Consider the following 23,209-nt stretch of genomic DNA (forward strand, 5'->3'; position numbering starts at 1 on the left):
TTACCTGTCATACCTGCGTTTTGGGCGTATGGCTGTGAAAAACAAACCATACCAAAGTGTGTTCCAGGCATTTGAAAATGACCATAGGCACGTTGAAAACCTGGTTGGATACCTATGTTTTCGTACATAGGGTTAACATGCCTGATACCATTGTTCCAAACACATTTCCTGGCATATAACCTTACAAACCTGTGGAAGGTCCAGTTTTAGATTGAAACACTGAACCACCTCCAAAATAGCTAGGATATGAAGTAAGTAATGGCAGGATGTGACGCATAGCCTATTCATTACTCCCTTGACCATTCACAAACGGTTCCTGTCTAGTTAAAGCGAATTCCTTTGGATCAATGGACACCGCTGGTTGCTCAATCACATGGGCTTTCACTCAAGCATCAAGACACCCTTGTGCATGAGAAATCTCCCTTTCTTTCCCCGTGTCGGAGTCTAAAAACCCTGTGTAGGAGCCTATAAAACCTGTGTAGGAGTGTGTAAGAACTTTTGCATCCCCGGGTTCTTGACCAACTGCTCGAAAATTTCCATGTAGCTGAGCAATTGAGCTTTAAACAGCCTCTTCTCTTCTTGAAGAGTTGAAGGAACTTTCTCTGTGCCTTATGAGAAAGATGCCTCTTTAAATAGCTGGTCTCTCTTCTCTACCATAATGATATGCTGTGTGTTGCTTTCACCCACAATAGTCCACACTGTACTTTTTGAAGAAAAAGTGACTATCCCATCGATGGAACTAGTACACAATAGAGGGTGGTACTAATTCAATCATTTGTTAATTTTGCACAGAGGATTGAGAAGAAGAGAGATAACAGATGCACCGAGCAACTAGAATGTCATTGCACACACGAAGATTGACACCCTGAAGGCCCCAAAGACTGGCGCCCCTTTCAGTATTTCTTTATTCAACTGAAAAAAAAAGATCCGAACATTTAGATCAGACTCTCATCAAGCTGTCCCAACCTGTCAATGGCTGAAATTGCAGGTTTTCGACCCAATTTTGGCAGCATAACGAAACCAAAATCCTTGTAGTTCAAAAGTACAAGTCTAGGACGGATTCCCTTGCATTTTAGAAGCTTTCATGTGAGCTATAAGTGAATTTCAGCGTGCTGTAATTTTCTGTTTTGTTTACTGACAAGTCCCGAAACTCTTGCATAACCACCCCAAGGCTTCTCTGAGGGTTCCCTAGTGTTATCTTGTAGTTTAGGTGGGAAACCCTTAACCTGCAAATAGATGCAGCAAGCTGTAATTCTCGGTTTTGGATAGTTTTAAGCGGAGAAAACACGTCTATTGCGTGTCTTAGGAGCTCCCACACACAATGGGACATTTCCCCTTTGATTTGAACGAGTTTTCCCCCGGGGAAATTCTCCTGTTTTGCAAGAAATCCATTTGGCTGTAGCTACTTCGCACTGGCCATGCAATGCCCACTTGCACCTTTTAAGGGTTACGGGGGCAAACAAGAAAACACATAAATAAAAATATGTAATAATATCTAGAGAAGGCAACAGGGAAAATACACCTCCTGGTGACAGGGGATCTCTGTAGATGAAGATGACACCACTTATTGGAGCATAGAGACATCATGAGCTGGTTTTGATATATATCGAAATCGGCTAATGTTTCTCATAGCCAACCTGGGGGAAGCTTTTCGAAGGGTGATCCATCAGACACACAAGTGAGCTTTGCCTTGGTCGGAGAGTTACACACAAAGGAGGTTGGCGTTTGGGAAAACTCCTGTAGAGGAGATTTCTTTCCTCTTCTATTGTCCTTCATCGGCTCTTTAAGCCCAAGGGCATCCACTGTAGGAGCATCTTAGTTGTCGTTAGCCTCTATGACCTCGACACCCTTTTCTTGGCTAGGCGGCACACTTGGGCCAACTACTGTATGGACATAAGAAGATTGGGTATGCTCAGAATGGAGACAGCATAAAAGGGCATAGACTCGGTAGCTTCCAACCACTCAAGCAGGTCTTCCTCTGACCTGTCATGTGAAGGAAGCTGTTTCAGTTTGGGGTTGGAGCTTACTGGCAAAGAAGTATGATGCACCAATGGATCTATCCCCCTCTCAAGGAGAATGGGTTTCATTGGAGATCCATGAGTATGAATCCACATCACGTCATATTCCCAATCATATAGCGCTTTAGTGTGACGTAGCCATGGTCTGCCAATGAGTAGGGAAAACCACCGTCTACATGGGGAAGACGAACCACAACAAAGTCCAAGCTGAAAGTGAAGTCTTGCACTTGTAGAGGCACCTTGTCCACTATGCCTAATGGGTAGAATATCCTCTACTCGGCCAAAGTAATTGTGAATGGAGCCAGTCCGGTAGGCCCGAGACCTAATACCAACATAGTGAACTCACGCATCAGGTTGATGCCAGATCACTAGAGAATTAACTCTCTAGAATATATGAAGTAAGACGAGGGATTCTATAATCAGTGATGGGGAGCAACGGGATAGGAGATCATGTAAGACTTTGAATGGTTGCACTAGGAGGTGCTTGCCACTAGGACTTTCACCTATTTATTTACAAGGATTGGATAAATGCAAGAGTATCACCACAAAAAGCTGTATCTAGCCGGAGTATGTCATAGAGCGACACTTGCTGAACGGTGTTCCACAGGATATCTTCTGTTGTAGGCGTTTCTCTTTGTATAAGCGCCTTCTCTGGTACCTTGATCTGTTGTAGATCGGCTATTGCTTCCAAGAAGGCCAAGTCGATATTGGAGAGCAGAGAAGTTGGTCTGCCCTTGGCAGTACTAGATGGTTTGTCAGCTGCTGGAGGAAGTGTATTTACTGGAGAGATAGTTGGTAGGAGAGTTGAACGTACCGGAAGACTGAGGCTGAGGGTTGTTCTCTGTGCCCGAGTGAGGAAACCAGCGGGCTCCTCCACTTGCTGCAACTTGTCTTGAGGGGCAACATGGGCAAAATGGGGCGACTGGCGGCTGAGGGATGGTGCTAAGTGCAATTAGATTAATCTTTGGAAGTGTGATTACCTGTGGGCTCTGACTTGGGCTGGAAGATGTGGAAGCGTGTTGCTTTGGGCAGTCCTTTCATAGTGATCCTTGGTATCTAGGCAATATCGGCAAGAAGGATACCCTTTGGGAAGAGGAGATTTGATCTGGTAGTGCCCATATTCCCCACATCTGTAACGCAAAATGGGTCGATTGAATGGGCGAGACGAGGGGCCAAGGTGGTCTTCGGGTCTGCTCCTGCATGGAAGTGGTAGCTAACACGTAGAAGCTCTGAGGGGCTAAGGGAGTGTTAGCATGATAAAAACTCTGAGATGGAAAAGTACCTTGCATACCTTGCATAGGAGTAGTTGGCAAAAGGGCATGTGATTTGGATGGCCATAGGGAGAGACCATGTTGGAGGCAGGTGCCAATCCTTGTTGAAGAGTAGGGGCAAGGCTTTGTTGTAATTGCCGCAATCCCTTTAGGTAGTAACAATCTTTGTCTTGATTTCCGGGTATGACAAAATCTTTCTCTTTAGCTGACTTTGTGTGCAACCACATGGCATGGTTTCTACATTAGCCCCGATTGCCACATCATATGCCACGCCACCTACAAACTGCCACATCAATGTCAGCTCAGCTGCTCCATCTAGTGGCTGCCACGTCATCTGTTGCCAGCTTATCGCCTGCCATACCATCTCTCTCTTGATTAGCTTCCGATTGTTGCGTGTTAGATAATTCACGACTTGCCATTATATACTCCTTGCAGCATTATTGTTTTAAGTAAAGGTTGCACAACCCATTTCAATTTTTAGACCGTTGATAATAAAATAACAGCTAAGTCCCTACAGATAGAATCTCTGGTCTGAAAGACCCTGGGCATCAATCAGGTGTTGTTTACTACTATAGCCATTGCAACTGTTCTTCTATTTTTTGATAATTCTGGACACATACAATAGTGAAGCAGTATGATGCAGCAAGCCATTAAGTCGCAAATCAAAATCTGAAAGTTCTCTTCTAGTGCCATCAAGCTATCACGGTAAATTTAGTCTCTATTGAGAGCAGACTTCATGAGAGGGCGTCCTAGTGCACAGTTAGCTACAACATGAAAATGCCCATCTGAGTGGGACAGCCTTGTCTGGGCAAGTCTTTTAATGATAAGAGGTTGGGCCTTTGGTGATGCAATCTGCATTGAAAAGGAGGTCATAATATCAAAAAACTTTACCCCCGCAGAGATCACCTTTTAACTGCTGGAGGAGAACTGAAACCAGAACAATGGCATAGAGAATCGGAGTTGCAAGGGAGAAGCGAACGGGAAAGGGGGGAGAGAGTGCAGGTGGCTGGGGGTGGGTTTTGGGGGGGGGGGGGGGGGGGGGGGGTTGTGGTGGATGGATGCCGGGTCTGAGGGGTATATGAAGGGGAGTGGGCGCTTAGTGGGGACATTGGACAGGGCGGGGAGAGCTCAGGAGATGAGGGAAGGGAGTGAGCTGAAAGAAGCATGGAGCTGAGGGCTGTTCCAGATGCAGATCCAAAATTGGTGTGGTAGATGTATAGAAAATAATCGTGTGCTAGATGCAGGTCAGATTTGTTAAAAGCATTCTACTCATCAGCACATTCTTGGTGATATCTGGTTTGAAACATTGTTACTTTGAGAGGAGGGGTTTTGTCATAAGAAGAAGAGCTGGATGAGGGAGTATGGGTTAGACATCTCACTAGTCCATCCTCTCTCATGCTAGGAAAAGAAATCCTTTTCTGAGATCATGATGCCCCGGCCTAGTTGTCCATAGTTTATTCTTATATTTTTCCTTTCAATGGATTGGTGTATCTGTTTTAAATTTCACTTGAAGAATTCTTCAATAATGAATCTGTTCTGGACTCTAGTACATAGAGGCCCTTAGGACTATCCATTTTTAAATGTAATAATTGATTGATATTGATTTTTCTGTAGGCATTCTAAGTTTGTGAAGGGCTTGATTTGTATATGCGGCAATGAGGAATATTGTACAATTGCAACAACGGTAGTCTCTCGATCTTGATGTGAACGTTGAAAGTTTTATTGTCAATGATGGACTCAGGACATGAGTTCATAGGAAACACGATTTTTTCTGGCCAACCGACATATTTTTCTATGTTGGTATTAAGCTTATTAAGAAAATTCAAGCATAGTGTCACAAAGTGATGACATGGTAGCCTACCGGACAGAAGACATAGAAAGAGACAGGAGCCTGAGATGATGATGTAGCAATTGTATAGAATCTTGGGAATCATGGGATTTGTGGTAGGAAAAGAAGGATCCATACGACAATGATGTGGCAGCTTTAATGGATGCCAGTTTTGAAAGCAGTTGAGTAGATCTGACGCCATGTTTTTACCAGCTGTGCTTTTGGGGGCACTTGTTTTTAGTAGACTTGCTTTTGAGTGCCTGCTTTTGTATTAGTTTCTTTTGGGACGCAGTGCCTTTAAATATGAGCCTTGGGGGTCAGTTTTATTAGATCAATGCATGGTTGCACGTTGGCAGTGACTCCCGGAAAGTTGGACTTTGTGGACTATTTATAAAAGAAATACCAAAAGGGACGCCAGACTTTGGGGCCAATGGTTCTAGGAGTGGAACTCCGCCACTCCGTGTCTCTTGTCTATTGTGAGTTGTCTCTCTCAAGTCCAAGTCTTTTGTCAGGCCAAGGGTCTAGAGGCCGTGGGCGAGTCTGAACCGAGCTTGGGGGTTTGCCGGGAGGTGAGGTAGGTTACAGACTCCTTGGTCTCACAGTGATATCAAAGCTATTCTAAGAAAGCAAGGCATGGTCCTAATTTTAGCAAAGTTGCATGGGTTGAAGCTGTGGAGGAGAAGACGATTGGTGACGCAGGGCGAGAACGATCGCTTTATGGGGGAAGAGACGCCGAGACGACCTTCACGAAAACGCCCGCAGAGGAGCTTGACACGTTCGCGCTACTGCTGGGGATGTTTTTTGCTTCTTGAGCGGCCTTGATTAAGCTCTGTGTCAAGTGCTGCGAAGTTCCCTGTCTCCTTTGCGCTACTACAGCTCGCCACCATTGCTTGGTGGGGCTTGGTTTCGCATTCGCCACCCAAGGCCCGAGAGGGGGGCCATCCTTTTTACAAAATATCCCTCTAAGGGAGGGTGCCCACCTTGGACACACCTTCCCCGTAGCAAGTGGAGCAAGGTGAATACGGTGGAGAGAGGAGTGAGAAGGGTGGTAATCAACATCGAAGAAGTGTTGTAGAATTTTGACATTTCAGAAAATTTAAAAGAAACAAGCAACATCTTCTTGCTATATTTGAATTGAAGGTTTTTCTTCACCGGGCTTGACACGGTCTTTTCCGATGGGGTTTCAAATTTCATCGGCAAGCTTTTCGATTGGACGGTGACTTTCAACGTTCAAGAGCGACATCGGCAATTGATCACAAATTGACGGTTTTGATTTAGCAAGGCTAGTCTATTTCTTTTGTGGTTGCTTATAGCCGGTTACTGTTTGATTTCGCCAGGCGACTTATTTTCTCTTGCTAGCACAACACATTACGCCATGGATTCAGATATTGACATGCAACATACGATTTTGCAAATCCTACCCAAGTTCTGCGGTCGGCCACTCTCATGGAGGGTACCCGCATGGCAATTGGGCCAGATGATAGCATCGAATTACTTTACATCCAAGAGTTTAGAGCATTGCAAACACGTATGACTATTTTAGAGTCTGATTTTGCACGGTTCAATGCAAATGCCACTAAGGTGTTTGATATACTTGTGCAATTTATGCAATAGGTAGTCAAGGGAAAAGTTAATGAGCAGACTAGGGTTTCTGGGACACCTGTGCCTAGTGAGAGCACCCCTGGTCTGCAGGAGCAAGGCTCCAATCTGGAGGGGTTGCATCTTCTCTCTCAAAAAGAGGTGGATGACTTGTTAAAGAATACCAAGCCACGTTTTCAGGGAGAGAAAAAGGAGCACAACAAAGATACTGAGAATATATTCCTGAGCCAATGGGATGGTATTCACGATCTTAGACGCACTCTAGATACAGTCAAGGCACTACAAGCAAGTCTAATACCAGAGGGTAAGGCCTACAAATGGTGGATGTTACTCAAGGAGAAGGGCATCATACCATAGACTTAGGTAGCCTTCGAGGATGTCTTCAGAAAGGAATTTCTGTCCACAAATGAAGCGGGCAGAAATTGGTATGCATGGGATAAGTGCTCTATGCGTCACCATAAGACACCATTGGAGTATATCTCACAGTATTGTTATGTGAGTCTCAAGCTGGAGGGACTAGACACCTTTCAATAAGTGTGTGGGTTCATCCGTGGGTTAATACCAGAGCTAAAGAAGCATGTTACAACCTAGGACCGCAAGACCCTCGAGGAAGCTATAGTGCAGGCGTATATATACGACAATCCCGATGAAAAAGCATTGCATAACACTCACGTACGTGACACTACACATGAAAATGCACGAGCACCTCATGGGCATAATAAGAGAATATTTATAGTAGCTGTATCTCATGCGTCCAAGAAGCCCAAGGGGCCTAGGCACCATCTGTCTAGTAAAGAGTTTGAGAAAGTAAAGAGTTTGAGATTGTGTTTGACCATGAAAGTATAAAATGATTTACACAATGAACAGTTTTGAAGAGTCGAAAGGCCAAGTGGGTTGAGATTCTTCAGGAGTATGATGTAAAGCTCCGGTATCAAGGACGATACAATGTGGTCGTTGATGCTCTTAGCCGTGTGTCTGAGATCAACTCTCTTTCTTTACAAAGCTTTGAAGTGAATTTTTGGAATCTTTAAAGGGCAAATATGAGGATGATAAAACATACTTCAAAGTGAGGAGCCATGTCCTTTTCCTCCACACGGAGTTCTCCTCTTTCGAGTGATGAGCTACAGAAATGGAAGAATTTTTCTATAGACGATGGGTACTTACTTCACAAGGGGAGAGTTTGTGTACCGACGGATGCAAACATTCGACGCCAAATTCTTTATGAATGTCATGACGTGCAGGGCACCCAGACATAAAGAAAACTTATGCACTCGTATGACGACAATTTTACGGGTCAGGTTTATGCTGGTATGTTCAAGACTATGTATTGCATTGCCAAAAATGTCAAGATAATAAAGCAAAGCGCCTGAAATCTTCTCCTTTATGTCTCCAAATTTTTGACTTTACAATGCTATATACAAAGCTGAATTTGGAGGACCTTAAAATCAGAGTCAAGTCTCTTATTTCAAAAGTTTTTGCATACAAGCTTGAGAAGGATAGGTATAAGGCATTGCTAGTAGAAAAGTCAACCTTGAACTTTGACTTTTTACGGTTTAAAAGTAAGAATGTAGATGTAGACAAAGGAAGAAAGAGATTCACTAGGATTGTAGATGAAATGGACATCATAACTTGGTTAGATTTTCTTTTGGATAATTTATATATCACAGTTGGTGACTCTCTTTTCAAGCAAACAATTGGTATCCCTATGGGTACCAATTGTTCTGTTTTTCTTGCTAATTTCTATCTTTTCACTTATGAGTTTGATTTTATGGAGCATCTTGTCATTGCTAGCACTTGCCCAGTATTTTTGCACAAGTTATGTAATGTAAGACGCTTTGTAGATGATCTTTTTGTTCCTGACGTTCCTTCTTTTCAAGATTTTATGTACTTGAATTCGAGTTCCATAGGTAGAGGAATTTATCCTAAGGCGTTTTGTGAACTTCATTGTACCACAAATAATGATTCGTGTGCCTTTTTAGACCTTAAGATTTTTCAGACTCCCTTGGATTGGAAGTAGATATCTATGATAAACGCCTTGAACCGGAATATGCCAATCTAAATAACATCGGTATGCCTCACATATCTTCGAACATTTCTCATTTAGCTAAGTACGGTGTCATTTTCTCTCAACTTTTTAGACTTTCTCGTCTTTGTTCCAGTAATTCTGCTTTTGTTATTAAGTCGTGCCATCTTATTTCTTTACTCGTTGAGAAAGGATACTCATTCAAAAGAATCATGAAAAACGTTCGTTCATTTTTGCATTGTAGTAAGTTTATTTTCAATGTTTCTTCCTTTGGAATGTTCAAGATAATCAGTAATAATTTCAATAAAAGTGGAGAGCTTAGTAGTAAATTAAATAAAAGTGGGGAGCTTAAAAGCCAACTTATTGTTTGAATTAGAACTCAATATTTTGATATTTTGATCTCTAGCGCTTCTAGTATTTTTGCTTTAGCTTGAAAAATGCCAGCCTTTATCATGGCTGAGTATGCCCATCACCTCTGGAGGGTGATAGAAACTGAGCTCGCTGGTTTTATACAAATCTGCTACTCTTGGGCACTGACAGCGTGAGTAGTGATGTCATAGCTGTTGTCCAAGCTATGCATGATAAAGGTGATAATCTTATTCTTCCTATTTGGACGAGCAACGAAGTTGAGGTCACATATTGTCAAGTTTGGATCTTTGTACTTTTTTGGTTATTTTCAGCCTCTTCTTTGCATGTTTGTAGTAGTATTCATTTTTCGTTTTCAAAGCTTACATTAGGACTTGAGAATTTGTTCCTTTAGAAGTTGTTGTGTGGAATCTGATTTCTAGGATTAAATCTTTGAGATGTCTTATCCTTTTTAGGTTAAAGTTGAGTACTTGTTTCAAGTTTTAGCTAAGTAAAGTGCTTCAACTTATTTTGCGTATGCCTTTTCGAAAGACATTTTTAAGTATATAATGGTTTATTTTATTTGGTTTGATATAGTAGCAAATAAAATGATTTTTTTTTTTCGTTTTCTTGTTTTAAGTATATAATGGTTTATTTTATTGGTTTGATATAGTAGCAAATAAATTGAATTTTTTTTTTCGTTTTCTTGTGTCCCTTGCTTTTGTAGTTTAATGTGTATGTTATCCCCTCGTATAATTCGTAAGTTCAAACTATCCTAAACTTATGAAGGTATATATGGCCACATTTTAGAATGGCTTGCCGGCTATATATAGCCTTTGCTTATAGAATTGCAATCCCACTATCTTCAAGATCTGTAGTGTTTGCAAACCCGTTAATATCCACAAAAGGGCTCAAACCTACACGATACGAAGTGTCTATTTCCAAAGAGTTTAGGTCATGCATATCATAGAGACACGTCCCCCCCCCACGCGCAGGGCATCTGGGTCGTCCTTGGGTAAATATCTTTTTGGCAGCTAAAAAGTCGTCATAAAGAGATCCAGTCCATACTTGTGCATCTCTTTTAATCTTTGGGCATGTTCATTTGAAGGAAAGAGGCTAATTTCCAAAACCTTTAGGTCATGCATATCATAGAGACAACCCCCCCGCCCCCTTCCCCTTCCCGTGGGCCCCGTGGGGCAACGTCGTCCTTGAGTAATTGTCTTTTTGGCAGCTAAAAAGTCATCGTCAAGAGCTCCAGTCGATCCTTGTGCATCTCTTTTAATCTTTGGGCATGTTCAATTGAAGGAAAGAGGCTACATTTTCTTAAGAAGGAGTTTCTTCTATTGCACACTTGTATATAGAGCAGCTTGAGAGAGATTCTAATGACACAAAATATTGGACTTTAGAATTCCAATCGTGTAGCAACACTGTAAAGAGATAGCAGAAGAGAGCGATTGAGCTCTTGCAAGCACACACACACACACACACACACCAAAGAAGTATGCACATAGATTGAGGCTGAAATTTTTTTTTTCTGCTCCATTACTACAAGATAAGAGAGGTCTACAAAGAAACCCCTGCCAGCATTGTAAACTCTACTAATCATAATTTGCCCAAGTTTATTGGTTGTATAAATCTCTCAATCTCTCTCTCTCTCTCTCTCTCTCTCTCTCTCTCTCTCTCTCTCTCTCTCTCTCTCTCTCTCTTAGAGACAGAAACCGGGAAAGGAGAATTTCTTCCCCACTCACATCAATGGCAAGCAAGGCGAAATTTGCGCTCACAAACAAGCGCATTTCGACATTGGAGATGATAATGAAAGGTTGGAGTTGGACGAGGGAGATGGAAGAAGAATGGAGAAAAGAAAAAATGATTTTTCTCCACGAGCATGAGAGGGAGAGAGATGGAAAGAGGAGAAGTAAAGTCTCCAAGAGAGAATCTCTCTTTTGGAAGGCACTATGACAAAAGAAGAGAGGGAGATACTCACCACGGAGATCCTAGGGAGAATCGAGAAAAAGCTCGATATGAAGAACAGATGGGTCGATGCTGTCGAGAAGAATCTCAAGCAATGGAGGCCGAGAAATCGATTGAATTGGCCAAGAAAGATTAAACCAAGGAGCCTATGCCCCCCCCAACTCTCATTAACATGACAATGGAGGAAGAACAAAGGAGGACACGATCCTTGCACGTTCTCGTACCTAGTATTAAAGACCGTGAGAATGTGGATGAGGAAGTTAAGGAGCTTACGACAATGATGGGGGTGACAACATCAAGGCATAGCAAAGCATGGAGAGTGGGGAAAAAGAAGGCAGATAAAGGCACATCCTCAATCAAAGAAAGGATACTAATTTATTGCTTCCCCTTAATCGAAGCAAAGGAGTTCTTGAAAAGGAAGCCAACTTCTAAGAAAAGTGTCTTCTTAGGAGATGCCCTTACCTTGGCACAACTAGCACACATGATGGAGGTCATGCTAGAGGTCAGAGTAGCAAGGGAGAAGAAGGTGGCTTTCTACAAAGACAGGGGTGTTGTGATTATGGAGAGGCGTACCACATGATGGTGTGAGGTCTATGGGACCAAGCTCAGCATTGCTGCTTGGAACTGTAATGGGTTTCTAAGACTAGATGTAGGAGCCTTTGACGAAGGTTTCACTAGGAGGGAAATTGTATCACTCTCGGAGACACATCGGGCACGTGGATAGAGTTTACCACATGTTAATGGATATGGATGGGAGTTGGCGAGTAGCCAAGCAACGAGATTAGAGCTCAAGGGACCAAGGTGTGGTAGAGTGGGTGTAATATTAATTGCTCGTAGAGATGGTCATGCAAGGGATATGTGGGTGAGGCTGAGGCCAGAGACTGGTAGATACGTATATATTGCTATATGCTATTTTGCACCTAGTACGTGAGCTTATGGGGCGCCCAGAGGGCAATCACCATTTACTAGTTTGAACTTTGGATGAGGATATATGGGAGTTTTCCAGAGGTGTGATATCATAATTTTGGGAGATTTCAGTGCGAGGACAACGCAGTGTTAGTAATCTTCTATAACACCACTGCAGAGATGTTAAGAGAGCTTAATATGATTGACATGGGTATGGTTAGAGTTTGACATGATAGAGAGCAAAGGGAATATGACAGATATCTTACTCACATGGGTATTGCACATGGTTTAGCCATCTTGAATGGTATTAAGAGATTCCCTGAGTCGAGCGGTTTCACTTGTTTCCTCCATCGTCAGGGAGCTAGTGGATTATGTCATGAATACACCCAGTTTCATTCCATGTATTGATGATTTTGTGGTGGGCCCTAGACTAGCTGGGGTCACTACATGATGCAACAACACATACCTTCCCACATAGCCACCTTTCAAAGACACCTCATTCTAGGAAGATGCCCCAAAATAGTTGGTATGATGAGGAGTGCAGAGAAACGAGAGTAAAACTACAGAGGAAGATGCTCATGGGCGTCATCACTCACAGACAGACATGGAGTACCTTTCGTCGCCTTCTTCAACGAAAGAAGAGAGCTTACCTAGGTCAGTTGGAGAGAGATTTATATCAGCTATTCTTGAATCAGGACTTAGAAGAGGCTTGGAGATTGTTTCTTGAGCACTCTTGAGCACCAGTTTTTACATTTACAGACATATGGGGCGAGCATGCTACTTCTCTCTACATGGCCCTAACCAGTAGTCATTGCCAGATCCACCAGAAGCATGCCCATGCACTTGCGCTTTCTTTATTGTGGAGATGGTAAAAAAGGCTATTGATAGGATGAAGACTGGGAGAGCATATGATCATGATGGCTTTGTATTTGCAAATTTCCCCCATTCCAGCTTGAAGGGGCATTTCTCAATGAGAGGGTCCACCGAGGTAACCGTAATACCTTTAGGGGTGGGAATATCCGTGTCCCAAAGCAACAAAACCGATTTGTATTGGCATCAAGTTTGGGAGGACATCACTTTCCCCAAGTGAGAAGCAAGGATAGGAAGAAAGTGTCGCCAGGTGCACGGAAAGTCAACTATTTCTACCCAAGCTGGGCACTTGTGGCTAATGAGGCTTTGATAGTCTTTGATAAGAGCCCATGGCAATACATGTGTCATCTAAGTACCAAAAACAAAGGGGACAATTCCAGCAACATATTGTGGGCATCGGTGTTTGCCAAGAAGGCTTTATAGAATCCTTTGGCGCCAAAGTAGACAACTCAGATTGCCTGGCGCTTAAGCATTAAGAGCATATTGCGCCACTGGGTTCATAAGAGGTTGAATTGGAATGAGCACTTCAGTGGTGGGTTCTGTTACCATATACATGTGGTAGTGATGTATGTGAACACACTTAGGACCGCCAGGGCATTTTTTTCCTCACTAGGAGGTTTTTTACCGTGTGCATTGTATATGCGCCCATCACTCTAGGGCTATCTTATCTTTCCATTGCACACTAAGTAATACAGTCTCTACTATGTGCCTTGAGCTTCTTTCATCTTCTCCAAGCTGTGTGTTTTCCAGTAATCCTAATTTCAACAATTGGTATCAGAGCAGGTTGTGTCCTCTCGGGCTTAGTCGCCAGCAGCTCCAGCACGTGCCTTCTCACTTTCTCCAATTTTTGTGAGCTTTAACGAGTGTCAGCAGGTCTACTCAGAATTTTAATTTGGGCTCATTTCGGATCATTTCGGCCTCCGTTTCCACTATGTGCAATACTGCATAGGCTATTTTGTCATTTTGTGCAAAAATTCTGTTAGTTCCATTGCCTGCACATAACAGGTCCCTTACAGGCTTCTACGGTTTGTGCTATATAGCACGTGTTGGTCCCGCTTCGTTTCTCCTCTTTACGGACAGTTTTCACATGAAGTGTAGCATTTGCCATGGTTCACAACAACACAGATGTGTTCAAGATGTTTGCTACTGAGGATAGATTGGATGGGGACAATTACCCTATGTGGGCTTATATGATGCAACATGTCCTTGTGTCAAAGAGCGTTTATAATATTGTGCAGGGCATTGATATACGTCCTGGTTCTGAGGATGTAGGCAATGTTGAGGATGTTGTAGGTTTTGGTGGCAGGATTGTTGTTGCTAAAGCTGTTTTGCCTACGGTTGAGCAAGCTCGTTGGGATGTAGAAGATGTGCAACTCATGCTTTCATTGCGTTGTCTGTGAAGTGCACTATTACTCCTCATATTCGTTCAACAAAATTTGCAAAACAAGCTTGGGAGATTCTGGCTGGTCTTTATGCAAGTCGCAATGAGGCTAAAATTGCATTGTTGTGTAAAGAGCTGGAGTTGAAGATTATGCATGAGGAAGATGAGATGGACACTTTCCTTGCTTGGTCAAGGATATCAATGAGTAGGCAAAGTGATTTTTGATAGTTTCCTTGTGCAAATTGTTGTAGCAGGCTACAGTGTCACTTTAACAGGACACACAATTAGTACAGTTGGTCTAGGCTGGTTCACACTGGACGAACTCTTTGGTCTGGGCAGTGACACCTGGCAGTAGGGATATGGACGGTGGTCTAGTGGACATCGTGGCGAGGTCACCACCACTCAGTTTGGGGTTAGATTTAGATGGCTGACATTTATGAGCCGTTGGTAGATTATGGTTGTACATATCAGGAGTAGTTGTTGGGTCATGACGATTATTTTCTTCATATATGGTCCAGCGTTGTCGTCTTGAGTAGCGACTCTATATACACAGCACGTCTGCACCATCCCTGCACATTTGAGCCTCGACACCCCATTGTCCCCGTGAGTCCTGGGTTGGAGCTGAGTGTGCTGCCATGCCAGAATTTGTATCGGTTCTTTGAGTCATATGTTCTGGTCTGCTGTTGTGTCTCTGTGTTGTTGTGTCTTCGTGTGATCAATTGTTCCTTTGTTTTCAGTCTGTTTTGAGTGAGATTGTCGCGCACATTGCACTGAGGAGCACCCATTGTAGAGAGCACGATATATTATCCGCGCTACAGGTGCTCTCATTTTTGGCACGCCCAGTGGGACCTCAACTGAAGTCTCACTCTCTGTTGAGGTACAAATCGAGAAGCTCGCTGGTTTTTACCTAGCTTCGCCGACTTTGCCTTGCACTGTGCAGACTTTGCCTTGCACTGTGCAGCCTGCTGGTCTGGTCCTCTCTCGCCCTGGTCCAACCAGCTCTCGTCTTGGTCTAGGCCTTCCTCGTCCTTGGTCTAGTCCTTCCTCGTCCCTAGTCTAGTCTCTCCTCGTCCGTGGTCTAGCCCTCCTTGTCCCTGGTCGAGCCTGGTGGTCTAGTCACTTGCCCTGGTCTAGTAGAGTCTAGACTTGTGTTCAGCCAGTTAAAGATCTTCTTGTCTAAAGCTTGGTTGGATTTTTGGTCGCTGCATGACACATACAAGGCGGTAATTAGAGCGTCAAAGCGCACTATTGAGTCCTCTGAAGTACTACAACAGAAGAAGACCCTTGGTACCTAGTAGAAGTCCACCAACCTCATCACCCATACCTCCACATACAACATCACCCCTTCCTCCATCCAGCTGCACATCTTCCAGGTCACCTTCTCCAAGAAAGCTCTCTCCTATTTTGTAACAGCAGGCTATTGAAGAATGGGCTTCTAAGCAAGAGGCCATGGAGGCGTTGACCAGTGTTTTGGCCAAGGTAAACATCAAGTTTCCTACTTTCAAGGGACTCTCCTCAGAAGATGCAAACGACCATGCAAGGAGGTTTGTATCTCTCTATAGAGGTCGTGGTCTTAATAGAGAAGATGCTTATTTGGTGTTGTTTCTATCAACATTCGATGGCTTAGCAGACAAGTGGTACAGTTAGTTTATAGAGAACCATTTTGCAACTTGGGCAGCATTACGACAACAGTTATGTGTGGCATTCAGGCCAGGTGACTACCAGGAAAAGTTTTTAGATGAGTTGGCCAATATGGTGCTCCAGCCAGAGGAGACTTTTGCAGAACTAATGACTAAAACTATGTCTTTGGTTGCCAAGCTTCCTCAGCAGCCAGGGGAATTTATGGTTAAGAAGTGGGTGGAGAAGGCTCTCCCAAAACTTCCCAACAAAAACTCCGACAGAGTCTCCGACGAGTCCGACCTGACGCAACTTTGAAGGAGTTTGTCATGGCTTCTACTAGGATAGAGAGAGCTAGGAAGCTGTTCACCAACTCCCCTCAAGTAGAGACGCCCTCAGTGTTTTCGGAAAGTCCTTCTGATCCCTTAACTTCTCTACGTAGGGAATTTGAAGCCCTAAAACTATAACGCGATGTTCAAGAGGAGAAATCAATCTCTCTTAGATAGGAGAAACCCTCACATCTTGAGGCTTTGGATCAAATCAAGAGAGATCTAGAAGAGCTTTGGTCTCAGTAGGAGACTAAGGCTATGGTATGGTGCAACTCGTGTCGCTCTCCAGGACACCCTCCACAGGACTGTGCCCTTCGGGCTTATTGTCACTTTTGCGAAAAGTCTGGGCATGAAGACAAGGATTGCTACTATATCAAGGGATTGCAGTACTAGGGGCTAGTATCTGCATCCAACATGGTTTCACCCTATGGCCATCAAAACCCGATGCCACCTCTGCTGACAACACCTCCTATGCAAGGAATGCACAACAACTTTGCATCCCCCAGCTTTTATCATGCTAGTACTCCTTCAGTTCCCCAAAGCTTCTACACGTCAGCATCCGGCCCCATGCAGCAAGGGCCGAGACCACCTCGCCTCTCCAATAGGCCAATTTTGTGCTACAGGTGCGGGGAGTATAGACATTATCAGAGCAAATGTCCGTTGCGAGAAGGGTCCCCCCTTTGCCGACACTGCCTGAAGCTAAGGATCACTATAGTAAGGACTGCCCAAAACAATGTGCATTCACATCTGCAAGCACAAGCCAGAACCAGCAGGAGTTTACATTCCCAAAGGTTAACCTCATCACAATAAGCACCATTCCACAGGCCCCGCCTTCCACTCTTGTAGTTGCCTCTCGAGATGGGTTGAAGCAGGTAGAAGAGCCGGCTAGTGTGCTTACACGGGCACAGAGAGCTGCTCTTGGTCTCAGCCTCCCTGGCGGTCCAACTTTTTCGTCTCCAAAAACACAAATGAGTCAAACTCCCCTAGTAGCTGACAAACCAGCAGGTAGTGCCAAGAGCCAACCTATCTCTCTTCTATCAGATATTGATGGTGCTTTCATGGAAGCAGTAGAGGACTTGCAGAAGCTTAAGATACCAGAGCAAGGTCTGATCAAAAGAGAGAAGCCTACAACAGAGTCTATCTTGAAAAACACCTTTCAGCAAGTGTCACTGTACGACATGCTTCGACTTGATGCAAATTTTCGAAGTGATACCCTTTCCATCATCCATTCTCTGTATCCTGGTGCAGGGCCTAGTGGCGGGCACCTACCTGTGCAGCCCTTGGAGTCCTACATGAGTTCTTATCCAGCTGCTCCTCTCACCGACTACAAAAGTCCTCGTCTCACTGTGTCTATTCTTGGGCATCAATTCTCAGGCGTCATAGTGGATGGTGGATCTGGGATCAATCTGATGCTAGAATTTACTATGTTGGCTTTAGGTCTGCAGCCTACCCGCCTCGCTCCACTCACTGTTACATTGGCGGACCAGAGGACAATCTATCTAGTAGGCATAGTAGTTAAGGTGCCTTTGAATGTACAAGACTTCACATTTAGCTTGGATTTTGTGGTGGTCAATCTTCCTCTGGTGAAGAGAGGATTTCCTTTGCTTATTGGTAGACCATGGTTGCGGCATACTAAGGCACTTCACGATTGGGGAAACGACGCCATGTGGATACATACTCCTGGCTCCTCCATGCAACCAATTCGACTCGAAGGAGGTATGGATCCAGTGGTTCATCACAGCTCATTGTTAGTACAGTCCAACCCCGACCCCGAGCAGCCCATCCCACCTGACGGGTCTGACGAAAACCTGCTGTAGTGGTTGGAAGCTACCACATCGATGCCATGCTATGTGGTCTCTATTCAAGCCTCACCTGTGCCTGTAACACTCTCTCTCCAAGCTCCTCAGATCAACACCAATGTCCCAAGCCCTACAGCAGAAAGTGTGCCAATCATAGAAGCAAGTGGGTTAGTCATTGATGACCATGATTCAAGTGTTCCTCTGATGGAAGCCGTTGACCTTGGTGAACCTATAACACATCACCGAAGGGGGAAGAAATCTCCTCTGCATGAGCTCGCCAATGATCCACCCCTTCCTCTAACATCTCCCGGGTCTCACACCCCGCCCCCTCAAAAGCACTCTGCTATGTCTGTGTTTGAAGATTTACCCTTCGAGGAGCTTTCACCAGGATGGTTACAAGAGGAGTATGCAGAGTTTCCAATCGATTAAACACCAGCCCATGATGTCTCGAAGCTCCAAGAGGCAACTCACTTTTCACCTTCCGAAGCACCCTCCACAGTTACACCTCCTGACCCGGTTAAAGAAGTCAACCTGGGCGACCCTGACAACCCTCAACACTCCTTTTAGCAGCTTGGTTATGGGAGCATCCCGCATTACTTGATCAGGTAGTTTCTTTTATATACTCTTTTAAAGATTTTTTTGCTTGGTCCTACAAGGATTTGGAAGGGATCCCACCAAAATTGGGTGTCCACACTATCCCTCTAGTTGAAGGGGCCAAGCCTGTCAGAGGTCGAGCTTACAAGCTCAACCCAAAATATGCAGAGGCTGTCAAGTCAGAGCTCGAAAAAATGCAAGAGACAGGGATCATTGTGGCTGGGGAGCACTTTGAGTGGTTATCATCCATGGTGATAGCGCCTAAGAAGCAGTCCAATAAAATCCGTGTACGCGTAGATTACCACGCTCTGAACAAGGTAACTGTCCCAGATGGTTTTCCCACACCTTTCACTGAGCAAGTGCTAGAAGATGTAGCAGTGCATGTATTGTACAGTTTCACGGATGGGTTCAGTGGATACAATCAGTTGGGCATGCATCCGGGTGACCAGATTAAAACGACTTTCGTGACTCCTTGGGGTATTTTTATCTACACTAGGATGTCATTTGGGTTGAAAAACGCTCCACCTTTCTTCAATCGAGCAGTATATCTCATATTCTGTCCTTTACTTGCGGATAATTTTCGCATCTTCATGGACGATTTTTTGACCTTCTCAGGTGCTCAATGTTCCACCCCAATGGAAAATCTAGAGAAGCACCTCGCTTAGCTCTCTGCTGTCTTCCTCAGGTGCAGAGAGGCACACCTAAAGCTCAATCCTAACAAATGTCATTTTTTGGTCACTAAGGGCATACTTCTAGGCCATGTGGTGTCTGCCAAAGGTTTAGCACCTGACCCAGAGAAGTTCGTGGCCATCTTTAAGTTACCGCCTCCCATCAACCCGCAAGGTGTTGAAAGCTTTGTAGGCCACACTGGCTATCATCGCAAGTTTATATGAATGTATGCACAGGTGGCTCAACCATTGACCCGACTCACTAGTGCTATTGTTTTTCTTTCAATGGTCAAAACCCGAGGCTGAAGCATTTACATACCTCAAAAAACGCCTCATTGAAGCACCTATTCTAGTGGCTCTAGATTGATCTCTCCCTTTTCATGTGCATATTGATGCCAGTCAACTAGCTGTGCATCTGTGTTGGCTTAGCCTAGTAAGGAGTACAACCTGGATCGCCTTGTTTACTATGCAAGTCGCTTGCTCACCAAAGCAGAGCGTACCTACAACACCACAGAAAGGGAAGGTTTGGTTATGGTGTATTCTTTACAAAAGTTTCGTCATTACTTGTTAGGGGTTCACTTCACTATCATCACGGATCATCATGCACTACGCTATCTTCTGAATAAACCCCAAGTTGCAGGAAGAGTCTGGAGGTGGCTACTGATATTCCAGGAATTCGATTTTGAAGTAGTTCTTAGTCCAGGCAAGCGGCATGTCATGGCCGACCATCTCTCTCGCATACATACAGGTGAGCCCGATACTAGGGTTGATGATGACTTTTCAAATAGTCATCTCTTTAAGTTCGACACGACCCCAGAATGGTATGGAGATGTGTTGTATCTGCTCTCTCTGGCCTATATCATGAGAACGCTTCTCCCTTGCAAAAAAGAAGACTCTTGTTGAAGTCTAGACCCTTCTCTTTGATTGGCGGACAACTCTACAAATCTGGGCCAGATGGTGTGCTGCGCAGGTGCATCTCACCTCATGAAGTAGACCACATTCTGGAAGATGCACACAGTGGTCCTACAGGTGGCCATTACCCTGGTCACATCACGACGCAATGAATTTTATAAACAGGCTTATGGTGGCCCTATCTATTCAGGGATGCTATTGCTCATGTCAAGATTTGTGATGTATGTCAGTGATGTGCACCCAAGCCTAGCTGGCAATCCAATCACCCTCTGCAGGTATCTATGGCGTGGTTGCCCTTTGAGCGATGGGGCTTGGAATTTAATTGTCCAATTACTCCACCTGCTCAACCCGGCAATCGTAAGTATCTTCTAGTAGCAACGGATTATGCAACAAAGTGGGCCGAAGTGGTGGCTACCATCAACTATACAGCCGCCACTGTCGCAAAATTTTTGTATGAAAATATTTTTTGCAGGTTTGAGTGCCCTTTGGAAATCACAGTGATCGAGGTAGTCATTTTGTCAACGACCTGATCTTCACACTCTTCACGAACTACAAGATTTTTCATCGCAAATCTTGCTCTTACTATCCTAGAGCAAATGGGCAAGCTGAGAGCACTAACAAAGTGCTAATCGCGCTTCTCAGGAAAGCTTGTCACCTACATCCAACTTCTTGAACTCAAGCTATCCTTGGCATAGCTTGGGCTTACTGCACCTCCTTCAAGGCAACCACTAACCACACCCCATTCCAGCTAGCTTTCAGTCTAGAAGCAATTGCACCATATGAGTTCAACTCAGGTTCAGCAAGAGTGGGAAGTGTCCGCGTCACAGCGGGGATTGCTTCTGCAAACCTCTCTCGTCTCTCGAAGTTAGAAGAAAGCAAGATGTTAGCTTCACATGCTCTGCAAGCCGAGCAACTTCGTCGCAAAGCGTGGCATGATCGACATCTCAGAAAGCCGAAAATAACTCAAGGAACATTGGTGCTAATTTATCAAGCTAAATATCTAAAAAACCTAAGAAGCTGGTCCCAGCCTAGAAAGGGCCATTCATGGTACAAGAGATTTTGCCACAGGGGGTTGTTCAGTTAGTCACTCTGGCAGGTGTTCCCTTGCCACTGGTAAATGAATCAAGAATTAAGTGCTATCACTCACTTGCCTTGACTCAGGTCTGGTTATGTTATCCCTCCCACCACAACCTTATGACTGTTTCGTCCTCAGCTCTCTCCGGCTTCCATTTTCACTCTTCTCAGGTCTACCTTATGTCAAGTTCTCATCTCAGGTGTAATCCGTGTTATCTTTAAAATTTTGCTTGTTTTACTACATGCATCAAATTCCTTCTCATCTCATTGATATAATTCGGGTTTTGGAGTCTAGCTATGATCCAGCTTTTTCTTTTTAATTATTTGAATTCACTCATAGATTGAATGGTCATCTTCCTATTTCTGTCTCTGTCTCTCTAGTCCTTATAGCTTATAGCTCTGTCTCTAGTGCCTCTCTCTCTGTCCTTGTGGATTTCTTCAAAATGTCCGAGATTCAACTCTAGTCAGATAGAATTTTGATTTTCCTTGGTATTGTTCCTAGCACTACTCTGTTGCATCTCGCTCTGTCTGCCCCGTCTCTCTCTCACAAGTACTCACACACACTGTCGCTTCTCACGTAACCAAAGTTCCAAAACAAAGCTCCTGCTCCATAACATCCTCCCTCTCTGTTTCCCCTCCCTCTTTGTACACTATGTCTCTATCAGTGTGGGAAGAAGGGTACGCACTCTACACGTGAGAGTGACCGGTCTAAAAGACTTTGGAATGTCTCTTACTATCAAGGCACACATTGATGAAGATATTAAGTTAAAGGGGACTCACAAAATCTTACAGCCTAGAATCAGGAGTTCTTCTTTTCTATCTAGTTAGAGGTTTAGCTCGGATGATAAATTTTGTATATGGACAATTTATGATCAGATATCATCACCAGTTGTACCTTGATTGATCTATGGGGCCACTTTAGCATTAAGAGATGTCAATAAACCTTTCTTTCTTTCTGTATGTTGCCTTCTTGTACTTCATCATAGATGCCAAAGTGTTTTCTTTTCTGTTCAGCAGGGAAATGAGCCAGACCAATATATTTTAAGTCTTTGCAATTCCTTTGGACAATGTTTAGCATTTAACAGCACAAGTGTTGAGCCACAGTTCATATCAATGAACAAAGTAAGTGCTGTTTGGTTTCAAAGTGATCAGTGGACCAGTGTTAGAAGTTTGTTCATGGTTAAGTGTATGCATCAGCAAACTAACAAGCAGCATTTTGTTTAGAGATAAATAGGGGATTTATCGAGAATCATAGACCTAAATTTATGTAGGCACTTTGCACTCTAAAATCATAATCTTTTCAAAGTCAAGCTTTGTATGTTTATGCATATTGTTAACACATCGATGCGTTTGTGCAGGATTTTGTTTTTGTGTCATCAGATAGTACTGTATCCTCATGGAATTATCGAAGCTCTCTGGGCGAACAAGTGCTATCAAGTAAATCAACAATTTCAGTGACAGATTACAGCCAGACTTTTCATCTTGATAGTCATGTTCGCCTAGCCCCGTCTCAAGTACGTTGACTTCATCTGGCTCGTTCAAGGTTGACTTCCCTGTAATAGATCAACGTGTTACAAGAGAACGCTCATTCATTGACAGATGAGCATGCATATTACAACACAGATCGCGAAAAAGAAGAGGGAAAATAAGTGAGGGGAAAGAAATTCAAATTTAGGCTAACGATTATGGTTATCACTAGTTTTTTCTTCGTTTTAACAATCGTCCTTTTGCTATTCTTTTTGAATATATACCGTGTCTGGACAGTTTGGAAAAATTGTTGTAGTTTATGGTTGTGATCTATCACCATTTACAAATTCAAAACCTTATATTCTTAGGGTGGCCAGCCATTGGAAAGGTGGCTTTGCATTGCCTCTTAGCTTTCTTGTTGTACGTTTCTGTACCCCCAATCTTTACTTACGGTTGAAATTAACTTTCTTGTTCATTTGTCTGTTCTCTTTGAACCAAGGTACTGCTTGTGAGTATCTACGTGTTAGTTTGTTTGTG

The 23,209-nt window shown here is 43.8% G+C and overlaps 1 protein-coding gene across 1 annotated transcript in view; it reads left to right on the forward strand.

Moving 5' to 3' along the window:
• LOC147435734 (uncharacterized) overlaps positions 1-23,209 on the forward strand; it is a 254,651-nt gene that overhangs the window by 88,243 nt on the left and 143,199 nt on the right. The window contains exons 7-9 of the mRNA XM_086488033.1: positions 4,904-4,973; positions 22,223-22,327; positions 22,564-22,719. Of these exons, the coding sequence (XP_086344159.1) occupies positions 4,904-4,973; positions 22,223-22,327; positions 22,564-22,719 (331 nt within the window). The remainder of the gene's footprint in view (positions 1-4,903; positions 4,974-22,222; positions 22,328-22,563; positions 22,720-23,209) is intronic.

Source organism: Adiantum capillus-veneris, chromosome 18, assembly GCF_014529385.1.
Source record: "Adiantum capillus-veneris isolate H3 chromosome 18, ASM1452938v2, whole genome shotgun sequence".
In the NCBI taxonomy this organism is placed as follows: domain Eukaryota; kingdom Viridiplantae; phylum Streptophyta; class Polypodiopsida; order Polypodiales; family Pteridaceae; genus Adiantum; species Adiantum capillus-veneris.